This window comes from Oryzias latipes, chromosome 7 (assembly GCF_002234675.1).
Source record: "Oryzias latipes chromosome 7, ASM223467v1".
Taxonomy (NCBI): Eukaryota; Metazoa; Chordata; class Actinopteri; order Beloniformes; family Adrianichthyidae; genus Oryzias; species Oryzias latipes.
The window spans coordinates 31,100,151-31,113,389 of NC_019865.2; the positions used below are offsets into that span (position 1 = coordinate 31,100,151).

Sequence of the window (13,239 nt, forward strand, 5' to 3'; positions counted from 1 at the left end):
TCGACCCCCTCCTCCTCCAGGTAACGGTCCTCCCACAGCCACAGGTCCTGGTCCAGAGGGTCCAGGAAGGCCCGTGGCTGGAGAATGTCCCACTCCATCCAGGAGTCAGGGGAGGGCTTACGGTGAGGGCGGTGAGGGCGGCAGCGACGACGACGACCCCCTCTTGAGGCTAGGCGACTCCCCCTGAAGTCCGAGGGGATCTGGGAACACTCAGGGGTCCACCAAAACCAGGTCCTCTCTGCTGGGTACAGGTTTGGCTGGTCCATAATGTCACGGGGAGCGGATGAGGGAGTACCCAGGCGCAGAGAAGGAGAGGAGGCAGGAGGTTGCAGGAGTAAGGGGTTTTAATAACAAAACGAAAGACAAAACCAAAACCACTGCATACGGCAGGCTAGAAACTCGAAACACTAAAAATGCACTAAGCTCGAAAAACCGGGGAAGAATACAATATGGACCAGCACAGGAGGAAGGGAAAGACAGCACTTAAATACATACAAGGCAACAAGACACAGGTGGAAACACTCAGGACTGATGGGGCAAGGTAAAACTCAAAACAACAACAAAACAGGAAATACTACAAAATAAAACAGGAAACCCAGGAACAAAACACAAAGGAACTGAAACCGTTACACATTCTTGTTCTGATACTTTTTTTAACATGTTCTTAGTAATACTACTTTTTTCAATATGTTTTTTCCTTATTGCTAGTTATTCAAGTCATAAACTGACCAATCAGATGCCTGAATGAAAGTAGGCAGTGCCTGCTGGCCCCCACATCCAATGTTTGAAATATTTGATTGACAGCTTGTCCTCAGCCCGCTTTCAAGTGGTAGGGGTGTGGACTTCCAACAAGCTCACTCCTGATTGGCGAGAGTGGTTGCCAAAGAAACGCTGACCCAGACTGATTCAGACCAATTGCCACTTACTGGCTCCAACATGGTGGCGTCCATCTATCGAAAAAAATGATGATTAAATTAACTATTTGGTTGGACATCACACTCACTGAGTCCAGTTCTCAGACACAGTCAATGGTTCACCAAGGAAGTCATTGAGAAGCAGGTCCTTATGAACAAACCTTCTGGGTCAGAGGCTACCCCAAAATGATAACACTGTTATAACATAAAAGTTGAAATAATCAAAGATGTTTGAGTGGTTTCAAGTGCAATGAGCAGAGACTGATGATTTGACCTTCAATAGGAATACAAATCTTCACCAAATGTTTGAAGCTGAACTACCACCTAGCTATGTGAGACTGCCCCCCACCCCCACCCCCCACTCCAAACTGTTTACGAAAGTTTTCCAAATAAGATCTTGGCTGTAATGAGCCAGTCTAAGGTGGAATTTCAGGATTTTAAACTTCTTCTACATTAAGAAAGGCATGTGGATAGAAATGAAAAGGCTGAGCAGAGACTCATCTTGTTGGCAGGTGTTTGACTCTGGGAAGGGAACAGAGCGAGGAGCTGAAATTCATCCCTCCAGGCTTCAGAGACGCTGTCTGCTTTGTGCCAGACTGAGGTCCTGCTGAGCAGCGAGTGTTTGCTTCATCCCTCAGCTAACATCTGTTCTGGCTTTGATTAAAACCTGGCGCGAGTCTTCAGAGTGACAGCGGCTGAAGGTCTGTGCCTTCAGGCAACAGATGAGCGAGACATTCCACCTGCAGCCTCTCTGCTCATCAGGACTGAGAGAAGTTTGGGGTTGGAAGCCTATGAAACACACACTACAGAGAGAGGGCAGTAGAAATGTGGTTGGGAGGATTTCTAATGTAGTTTTGTTGTTTTATGTTCTTTACAGGAGATGTTTTGTGTGGTCGCTTCTCCCCATATGTTCACAGCAGGGCTCACTTTTCATTTGACAGCTGCTTCCTATTAGGTAGTTACTCTGAGTCTATTTAAGAATCTCGTTGAAAATTTTCTCTAGCCAGATCCTCCATCCTTACTATTAAGTCCTGGTCCAGATTAGAGATCATGTTTTGCTTTATTTATTGAATCGAGCTCTGGGTCCATCACTCCTCACGTGTCTTCTTTAGCGGCGGAGGTTTCTTATTTTGTCCATTAAGCGGGCCATAAATATGTAAATGAATGTGCAGATGAAGGAGAGCTTTTCCAGACATGAAGGCTGGCCGAATGCTTGGAAAAACATGGCCTAAACAGGCACCGTCTGCAGAGACAATGATTACAAGGGAAGCAGAACTCATTCAAGAACATAACTCCATGTCCAAAACTAGAACAGCTGGTTTTAATGCACCAGCTCTGAGACTTGCAGGGAAAAACAAAGAGCAGAATTTTGTTTGCACAAAAGAAACTTGAAGGTACTTTGGGATGGGTGTCATATACACCTTAAAACTGGAAGCGGATGAAAAAGGCATGAACAACCAAGACAAACTGGAACCAACTTTGGGAAACTGACGAACCAGGAAAGCAAAGAATTTTTAAGAGTTAAAGCAGATCCCTGTTCTTCTGTAACTCTGGGATGGAGAATGGCTTTTTCCAGAAACATCAGAGGCAGACTGAGATGTGCATCTGCTATGGCTGTGTTCATTTTGCTTCAACACCTCATCTGTCTTCTTTTTTCTCTTCCAAGCGCCTCATTTTTTCCACGCTAAGTGCAGTAAGAGTGACTTCCTCCTCCTCTTGCGTTTCACACGCCTCTGTCTGTCTTCAGATGTGTTCAGCGGGTCTGTGCAGGTGTGCCTTCACCAACACCTGATGAGTGCGTGCACAACAGAGGAAAAGCCACCAGAGCGCAGCAGCATTGTTAGTGCTCCATCCAGAGCCAACAGCAAATATGTAGATGTGATTGAAGGTGAGCAGCACATCATTCAAGCCGGATTAGAGGATTAGTCCTGGCTGGTACTCAGGGGAGCCAAAGCCTGCAGGAGGCTACTACAACACACACAAATACACAAACGCTGCTGCAACGATCACACAGCTTCTTCCTGTCAGAACCATGTACTTAAGTGGGAAGTCTCATCAGTACAAGTTCTGTCTGGCCTTGATGGCACAAACTGTGTTTATTGGGATGAAGGCAGAGGAAGTCTTCATCACTGCTCTGTTTGTGTTGGGATTTCCATCACGATGGTTGTGGTCCCAGAATCTCAACAGCTTCTCTCCCATGGAACATGAAAAGACGGTGGAAAAAAAACCTTTCTGATTCTTCTGACTGGAACCTGCTATGTTCAAATGACAAATGTTAGTCGAGTGCTCCCCCTTGGTAACTTGGGTCAGCTTTCTACTCTGTGGTTCTGCAGAGCAGCAGGTTTTATATTTTTGGTTTTGTATGTTTTATCTCACAGCTGCCTGCACTTTAGGTTCCTTTGGTTGTGTGTCTGTTTCTGTTTGTCCTGGGTTCCTTGCTGGAGTCATGCTGTTTTCGAGTCCTGCCCCCCCCACCCCCCACCCCCCATAGAGTAGTGATTCCTGTTATTAAAAGAACTCTGGATCTTCCCAAACCTTTGTTGTCTAGTTCTGCATCTGGGTCATTCTGATACACCACGACACCCACGTCATTTCACCCTCAAGGTTTCTCTGTGACGCTCCGTACACGAGTGATGCGTTCAAGAACACACTGAACCTGGATTCCTGAACTTGCTTTTACCGTATGGTGTTCACACTGGACGGTAGCTACCTGATACTAGCACATGTCTTTGCAGTCGGAAGAGTCTTGGTGAGAATGTCTACGCGGTGCAAATCTTGTAGAGTCTTGCTGCAGACTTTTTCTTTAACAGCTTTATTCTGCTAAATGAAACACTTGGTGTTATTGAATTCTGCACAGGCGCAAACTATAAATTCCTTCTTCATGATCACTTTGTAAACAGTTGGTACTTCCTTGTTTTGGACACTATCCAAACGTCAGGACCAAATCAGAGTTCCTGATTGGTTTAACTTTCAGTTCACGTTCAGTTGCCGCATGCTGTCAAACTTAAAATCTTGCGTAGCGACACGTAAAGACGAGAGTTTTGAATGCGGAAGCCCGAAAAACACATTTCCGCATGACAACATAGACTTTCTCGTTGGAAATGGTCGGTCAAACACGCATTTCCAAGCTCAGTGTGAATGTAGTATCAGGCATAACACTGAATCAGATGTTTGATTTATTAATATCCAGAATTATTCTTTTTGTGATGACAAAAACGATTCAAGAAACTTCTTAACCTTAACTTCAATGAGAAGGTGTTTTTAGGAGAGAGACTTGGGACAAACTTAAAATAAAAGAATGTCTAGTTGGACCTTTAGAAGGACACCGTTCTCCCAGCAGAAGCTCCACGGTGTTGGGAGTCATCCCAACCCCTCAAGTTCAACTCAGATTTTAGCCCTAGTGGTCTGAGATCCTAAAAAACTCACAAGCATCTTTCCAACTTCTCCCGCTCCTCATTGTTCCAACTGCATCTTGTTGGAGTTTTTTTGTCTCTGTTTTTTTATCTCAAAGTGTCATCACAAACACACAAGTTGGTATATTTTATCTTTACTTTCAAAGGCCTGCAACGTTCACAAAGAAAGTTTGGTACAGACCGGCAGCATTCCAGGAGTGTAGAGATGGTTCCACATGGTCATCCATGCACGTCTACAGTTTCTATGCTTCTGTTCTGCTGTTTGCTTCTCTCCTGGAATGTCTTGATTTTGATCATTTTGCTGAGTTTTCTTTTAACTGTTTGTTAGAGTTACTGATCTGTATTTAGTTGGATCCAGTCGGAGCTTTTTCCTTTTTGTTTCATGTGTTGCAAGTCTCTCCTCATCACAATATGCTTTAGTGCTTTTAAATATGAAGTTTCTGCTTCACAGCATAAAGTCTTAGTTAAAACCGTTACATTAAAAATCAACTTTCTAAAACAATTTTATTTAAAAGTAACTTGTAAGAAACAGTAGCACTCAGAAGTGATTACTTGATTTCTTGACATATAATTTATCAAATTTAGTTTCAATGATATCTTGCTATGAACTTGTGTGTGTGCCTCTATGGACTTTAGAAGATAAAACGAACAAAAGACACCAAAAGCCAAGAGAAAAAAAGAAACACATCATAAAACTCAAGATGCCTTTCTGTCTCATTTCCTGAAAATAAAGTCCTTCCATACTTGTGCGTTCAGTCATACTCTGTTATGTGCTTCTGCAAACACACTCCAGATCCCAAATCTGACCTGCTAAATTCCACTAAACACGAAAACCAACTGGACATAAATGTGTCCAGTTCTGCTTTGTGTTGCTGCAGCGCTTTGGGTTAAAAGGGGCTTTTCTGGATACCTTCAGCCCACACAAGATGAACTAAGATGGGATTCAAACCAGGAACCCCGTTCCTGTGAGCAAGCAGTGATGACAAGAATGCAACACAGTCCAGACCAAAATAAATAATAAGCAATCAACCAGTTTTGGTGAAAATGAAAAAAAAGCTTTTATTCCTTCCATTAGAGGTTATCTGCTGTTAGACTGAGCCACATAATTCTTGAGTCTCCACTGCAAATGTACCTGTCACAGCAAGGAAGTGACCTCATAAACCATAAACACAGACTGAAGTCACAGTCAAAGCTCCATAGGTCAAAGCCAAATGTTATGTCTGAAAAAGCTCCTTATCTGTGTTCTTCTTTGTCAGTCATTTTTCCCTGTCTGCCATCTTGTCCTCACAGCGGCATGCTGGAACAAAGGCTGGTTCTTTTCTGCATCGCGGCTGTAAGTCATGTTCAGCGCTGGCACAGGAGCAAACCACAGAGTTATGGGAACTCTTGTGCTTCATAACAGTCATAGTTTGGGCTTTCCAACACGTCTGTGTTCAAGTGTTGAGTGTGATTTACAGCCACTCCAAAACACTCCTCCAGGTAAAACCACAGCAACAATTCTCCGTCACCACAGCTCAGACAGCCACCCCACAGGTCTGCAGGGGAACATTTATGTGCTCCTCCAGAAAAGCCTTGATGGCTCCTCGTGTTCAAATCAATAAGAGTGTCTTACTTGTAAGGGTCATTGGGGTCCTTGGCGTCGCAGGCGTCAGCGTGTCCGTTACACACACAGCGACCTCCAATACTGATGTCTTTGATGCTGTAGTAATACTGCAGGAAGTCACACAAAACACAGTATGAGAATTCACTAAATGCTTGAGTCTCTAACGAAGGTGTTACACCTGCTGTGTTACTTCAACACAAAACTCAGGGTGTATTCTGACTGGGAAAACTGTTTGGTCCAGATCCGGTCTGGTTGATTTGGTCCGGGTCGAGCTCTGAACCTAGCGTTTAGTCTATATTCAGACTGCCATTAAGGGGACTTTCCTGTTCCAGACTAAAGCTTATAAACAAACCATGTGACTAAAGACCTCTTCACTCATAGGTCAGGATTTACGAGGACGGGGCAAAGCTACTAGAGAACAAACTTATGGAAGTCCTGCACTTTAGTTCATTCAAACTTTATATTTCACTGACAAGTCTATATCAACATCAAGTAGAACACTGTTTACTGCTGCTTTGGTCCGTGGAGTCATGCTGCAGGGCGGTTACCAGCAAGAAGACGGCTAAGAAGGTTCACTGATGTGAAGTTTGATCTGCACTTTATGAGATCATAAATAACCCTTATACTATCTTAGATGACCCCACCCTTGCATTGACGTGTTCTCCCTACCATGACAAAGGTGGATAAAGGGGGGAAAGATTTCATGTAATCCATGGTCACCAGTGAAGATCACAAATCATTGAAGAAAAAAGTTTCAGAGCACTGTCTAGTGGGTCTAGATGTCCCAACTCCCAATGTTAAAGTGCCTAGGATAGCACAAGGGTTAAACAATCCATCATTTAGAAAAAAAATTAGCACAATGTTTTTATCTATTTCTTCAGACTAAAAGCGTTAAATATATTGGTGCTGCTGTGTTAATGTTTCAGATCAATTTACATTTAATATTATTTATTGATTGAATTATTTTTCTCAGCATCAAATTAATCAGTTGGTCAAAATGTTTCTACTTTAAATAAGGACTGACTATTTTTTTATTTCAGGCACTTTAAGCTTCTTTTCTGTTTTAGACTAGAACAGGGTTTCTGTGGCTAAATAAAGTTAATATTTGTTGAAAGTGCATTTATATTTCTTTTGTTATTTTTAGAAGATACAATTTTAGGTATACTTACACAATTTTTATAGATACTAACCTAATATATTGTCACAGCGCAAGTGTGTGTGTTGGGGGGGGTTAGGGGGCGCACGAAACATATTCTTTTTCCTAGGGGGGGGGGGGCTGGAAAATCATAATTGAGAAGCACTGCTATATTCCAACTCTGTTTATGTCTGCTTGGGTGTATTCAGACTGAAAATGTGTTCCGGATTAACAGGGGAAACAAACTCTGGTTCACTTGAAGCGAACCAAATATGTCCAGACTGAAAACACCATCAGGTACTCCTTAAAAATGACTCCATGATTCAAAACCTTTAAGGTAACCTTCAACCAACTTTCTGCTGACTTTGGTCTGACTCTAAATTCATGTATTGCTTGGTGTCTAACTAAAGCCGAAGTCACATGGACCAATATGAAGGGGTTGACCTGTGCCAGTGCTGAGGGTATTTGATTGGGTGGAGGGCTGTAGAGAGGAGCGGCCTCATCTCAAAAAAGAAGCACAGGTGTTTCTGCAGCTCCTCCAGGGGATGGTTCTGACATCATTAATTCAAACAGAACGTCTTTGTAACAGTTGGATTGACAGCGATTTAAAGGAGAAATACTCAGAAATGCAAAAATGAAATCATTTTTTCTTTCATAAGAAAAATGCCACAAGTACATGTCAAAAACTCAAAAAACATGATTTTCATAAGAGGTGGACTTTAAAACCCTTCTAGGGCCTCAACCCCAGTACCGAGTGGGCAGCATCTTTAACATAAATCCTTTAAAAGAAATCTTTCAGACCTTCAAACCTCCTTAAACCACTTCAACAGCATGTTTTCTTGTCTAAACCCCCTTTTAGCCAAATAAAGGCAGTGAGAGCTGAAAAACACGAGCTGAACTTCTCTTCTACATTTCGGTATTTTGAACCATTTTGTCCTCCTTTTTTTCCTCACGCATGAAGCTGTCCTGCTTAGATGCACAAATCCCTGACTACACAGAGGGCTGCAGGACTTTTTGATTTGTTTTAACGGGAGCAAAAATGCCCTTTAAAAACAGGGCGAATGCTTTTAAAACGGTCTCACCCTGCGGGTCACTGTGGGGTCACGCAGCGCTTTGCCCATCAGGTGTCCCAGCAGCGTGTTGGTCCTCAGGAAGCGCAGCCGGATGTTGGTGGCCTTGGTAAAATCCCTCAACACCGGGGAGTAGGAGAAGTTCATTGCCCCAGGGCGACCGTTCACCAGGGACACTACGATCTGAGGGAGCAGTACAAAAAAAGCTATTGAGAAAGAAAAAAACAGCAATTCTAACGTCTACTTTCAATATTTTTACACCTAATATAAGACAACCAACTTTCTAATAACTTTTCAGTATTATGTCAATTCTTGTTTTAATAAATCTTGAATATCTTATTGAGTCCTTTCATTTTATAGACATCTTCTTTTTCTAAAGAAACTAGTACTTTTCACACAAAATGTGTATTTAATTTTGAAAAACTTTATCTTAAACTCGGTAATTGTAGTCTTATTTTAAATGACTTAGAAATGAAGATAGTTGGACTGTTGCAGGACTTAAGATGTTTTGCGGGAAAACTTAAAGCATGCATGCATGTATTTAAATGTACATACTTTAACCTCTAAAGGCTGAGCTAATACTGGAGCTAAACTGCCACACATATAGTCACAGGGCCCCTCAAATAAGCAGAATAAACTATTGTGGTCATTTAACCCTAAATGTGATGGACAGCAGGTCTGAAGGGGTTAAAGATATGAAACTTTTTTTAACAACACACTTCTTTTAAGAGATTTCCAAATTATCAGAGCAATATACCTAAATATAAATGTTTGGAGCTAATTTCAAGATTTCATTTAGTCATAAAAGTGTGGGACATCACAACTTCTTTTAAGAAATCTGACTGTAGAAAAATATCGGAGGGCGAGGGGGGTGAATGATGCTGAGGACTTCATGAATGTCAGTCTCTGCCCTAAGGCCAACTCTTTCCAGTGTGGTGCTGCAGGTCTGCAGACAGAACAGAGGATAGCAGGACTGGCTGCATCCAGGACAAACGCACTCACCTCCCCGTTCTCCAGCGGCACTATCCGCGAGTACTCTGTGGTGCAGATGACATCATCATCCCCGTTGATTCTCTCGATGGTCTTCTGCCCGAATCGCTCGATACAATCTCTCTTAGAGGCTGCGTGGACAAACAACAGAGCAGCTGAATGACGGCTATGATTTCATCTCTTTCAAATCACCAGCAGCTTCCTTCATCATAAAGCAAGTTTTTGGACATAAAATCCCCTTTTATGGTTTCCTTCACCTGAACATCCATCCCATCTTGGCCAGGCTGCTGTTTCTCTTCACCTTTCAGTCAATAAAGAATCCTGAAGTCAAGATTTCCATAGCTAACAGAAGATGTAGCTGAAAAATGTGCAGCTCTGGGGGGTCTGACACCCTGTCCTGTTTTCACAGAAGTTAGACGATTTTCAACTGAAACAGCTGAGTGTGTCTGAAGGACAAGCTAATAAAGATGTAAAAAAGAAACACTCAGAATGGAGCTTTAAGCTTCATCTTCTTATAAATGTCCCCAATCATCAGAAAACTGCCACATCTTCACCAGAGTGGGTCTTTAACCTTCAAACAAAAACAATGAAAAACTATTTGAGAGGATGGAACAGGACACAGGATCATGGATGGACTTTGACACGTTAGCGTCTTATTTCTGTTCAGATCTGCTCATCTCCAGGCTTTGACTTGTTGGCAAACATTCATGGAATTCCCCCGCAGCCCGCCGAAACCCACTTCTAATTAGTCAGCTGTAACAACGCCCCCCTCCCCTCCCCTCCAGGGCGCTGATCCACACCAACTCTGGAGATGGAGTCAACTCCAGGCAAGTTAAAGACACATGAAGTGATGCTCTTCAGTCTGACTCTCCTGATTTTTGACGTTTGGAAAGTAGAAAAAAAGTTGTAATTTATATACATTATTGTGATCTTGTGTTCTTACAGTACTTACAGGCAAAATACTGCCAGGGCTGGTAGGTCTGCCCAAAGTCAGTGGATCTCTCCAGGACCCAGAGGTCTGGACGGGGAGAGTTGGCGAATTTGATCAACACATAGGCCACATGGAAGAGCTGCAGACACACAGAAAACATTTCCATGTAAAGCCCTGTTAGAGGTGCATCCAGTCGGAATACATGCTGTGGAAGTTCAGGGGAAATGGAGACACAACGACAAGAACTGAAGAAATGTTTTGGAGGCACAGATCAGAACCAAGACAGAAGATGAAAACCCAAGGGTGAAACAAAAGTCGGAGCAGAAAGCAAAGCACGACATCATGGAAAAAATCCTGAAATCCAAATCCAAATAAGGCACCAGACCTTACAGAACCCCCCCGCCAACGTTCTTTTGATGCTTTATTAAATGTTTCAGGCTTCTGCCATCCTGCCATTCCTGACAAGAGGATTAGGAGCCAACAAAAACAAAAGAAGCAAGACGACTTCATCAAAAACAGACTAGTAAGGTGAAGGAAGGAAAGCCAGCCGCCAGCTTCAAAGGAAGTGACCTGAACACTGACCTGGAAACCTCTGAGGAGTCATGATGCCAGAACCAGCAAACACGCCTCTGATCTAGTGTCCTGTTCCATGTTAGGCCACAAGGTACTGTTGAAAAGCTCATTTCGAGATTCCTAATGAGCTCCAGATGGTCAAATAAAAACACAGCACGGCCCAGCTGGGCTGTGTGGCCTTCTCCAGTCTATTCTGCTTCACCTGTCATCCCCTGTTCATTTCCTGGAAGACCTGTGATGACAAACTGTTCTCGTGGGTAAAGCATGCAGAGGCAGAGCCGCTGGAGGTCAACAAAGGCACACGAGTGATCACATCTGTGTGGCTGAACGCTGTCAAACGGGACACAGCCTGATCCAAGTTCTGAATATGGATCAAGGTGAAACTGGCACAGATGGAAAGGTGGTTCTTTAAGTGGCTCACAGCGAGGGAACGGGTGTTTGTGGGGAAAATCACCCATTATCTCATTAAAACAAGCTGTTAGGTCGTTTGGTAAGACAACAGATCCTAACAGCTGTTTCATAGTTTTGTAAATCAGTGGTTTATTGATGTCCTTTATTTTATTAAATCAATTTTATTAGACACCAATGTGGTAACAAAAACAAAACGTGGGATGAGAAAGAAAGAGGGTGGTTGAGTTCGATCCCGGATGTCCGTGTTTTTCTGGAGATGTCGGGAAAGTTTTCCGATTATAACAAACCTTCACATGGTCACACTTTCGTTTGGAATAAATCATTTGCACATGAGCAGTAGTGTTGAAAATACCGGAAGTGGAAATGAGTCCCGTTGTAAACAAACCGAGCTGCCATATACATGATAGATACATGACAGATGATCTTCTTAATGTGCTTTTATTAAAGTTATGAATATTATGAAGCGCCTGTTCTGTTTTTGTTCTGTTTTTTGTGGAAGAACGGAGCCGGAAAGAAGCCAGGGTTAGGAGAGGCTAACTCGCGCTGACAACATTTAGCCTTTGATGAACATAAATCCATGCGGGAAATGCTGCAATCTGCATCCTGGCTGCATGTAAACTTGTGGAATAACATCATCCTTTATTTTGTCGGGACACGATTGGAAACAGAAATCCACCTAAATTTTTGACCGGTTTCTAAGGACTGAGGGACATTTCTGCTTTGAACAGGTCTCCTGGTAAAAGTGTGTGTCCGGGCAGAGCTCGGACAGCCAGTTCACACACCGCCCCAAAGCCACTGTGTGAGCTGGCGGCCCGAGCTCTGCCCGGACACACACTTTTACCGGGAGTGAGTTCTGTAGCTCGTTCACGTAGAGCTGCGGGACGGATCGCAGTCCGATGTCTCCCACACATACCGCACACGTAACAAAGCATCCTCCCTTCCCCTCAAACACAAAGTCTGACTGCTCTGCTCAGAGACTCGGTCCACCGGTCCACCTGACTAATCAAGTGCAGGAGCGGACTACTTCTTTTCTATTTTGTTTGTTATTATTATCATTTTTTGTTCAAGTCAGTTTTTGTTCAAGCCGGTTTATACTGGATCACTAATGAGTCATTAGTTGGGAAATACAATAAATGAATTAATAAAGTAAAATAACGAATAATAATTATATAATAACAAAAAATTAAAATTACCCCCCCCCAACAAGATCATCGTCCATCCCAACGGTTTACTGCAAACATCGTCAACTGCCAATTTAAGGGACATCGCCCAACCCTATTATCAGCTATTAGGGGAAAGATGCTGATTAGTTGATCCGTTTAGACCAGGGGTCGGCAACCCATGGCTCCGGAGCCAAATGTGGCTCTTACATCCATCTGTTGTGGCTCCCTGTGACTTCGGAAAATAATGAGTATTTTATAATAATTAAATTTTATTTCAGTTTGTTCATTTTTCATGGCATTTCAAAGCCGCTGATGGCTCCGTACGTAGCGCGAGCCACGTAAAAAACAGCTTCGTAATGAGCTCGTATTTATCGGGCGAGACCTGCAGAGCTGATAGCAGGGAGAGGCACGGAGGGCGGCTTCAATAAACACTCCGATCTTCTGCCGGGAACTTGACGTGCCGTGGGGCAGAGATCAACTCACTGATGACAGACTGAGAGTTCGCGCCAGCGTTGCCAGATAGAGTCACAGTTTTCCAGCCGAAAAGTCATCTGAAAACCGCCAGACCCAGCCAAAAACCGCCCAACACAGCTTTTGTTGATGTTTTTTTCCGTACTGGACTGATAAAATAAAAGATTTTACTAAATAAAAGATAGTTCAGACTAATAATAAAATGGGTACAATATTGAATATTTCTTCAGCAGGCCGCCTTCTTCCATTCATTTGCTTAACCCGCTCTATCCCCGCTATAACCTGCGTCCTACTCTTCCATCCTTGTGCTGCGCTGGAGCGCCCCGACTATCGTATTTAGCGCTCTCTGTGTAGGACACACTGAGGAGCGTGGGGGAAACAACTCTCAGCTGCAGAGGATGTGAACAGGTGAACAGGTAGAGAGGAAAAGCAGGTAAAGAGGCGGAGGAGGGGCTTTGGCTTCAAACTCTGTCAGAGAGATGAAAACACAGGCGTCAGATTCAGATGCAGCTTTCCCTGCAGGAGTTGAAGCAGAGACTTTCTCTGGGATGATTTTATAAACTCA

General features: G+C 43.2%; 1 protein-coding gene across 2 annotated transcripts in view; it reads right to left on the reverse strand.

The window, feature by feature from the left end:
* lama5 (laminin subunit alpha 5) overlaps nucleotides 1–13,239 on the reverse strand; it is a 129,066-nt gene that overhangs the window by 79,244 nt on the left and 36,583 nt on the right. For both annotated transcript variants that reach the window (XM_023957049.1, XM_023957048.1), the window contains exons 3-6: nucleotides 10,078–10,195; nucleotides 9,138–9,256; nucleotides 8,148–8,318; nucleotides 5,940–6,037 (exon numbers count right to left, since the gene is read on the reverse strand). In XM_023957049.1, coding sequence (XP_023812817.1) covers nucleotides 5,940–6,037; nucleotides 8,148–8,318; nucleotides 9,138–9,256; nucleotides 10,078–10,195 — 506 coding nt within the window. The remainder of the gene's footprint in view (nucleotides 1–5,939; nucleotides 6,038–8,147; nucleotides 8,319–9,137; nucleotides 9,257–10,077; nucleotides 10,196–13,239) is intronic.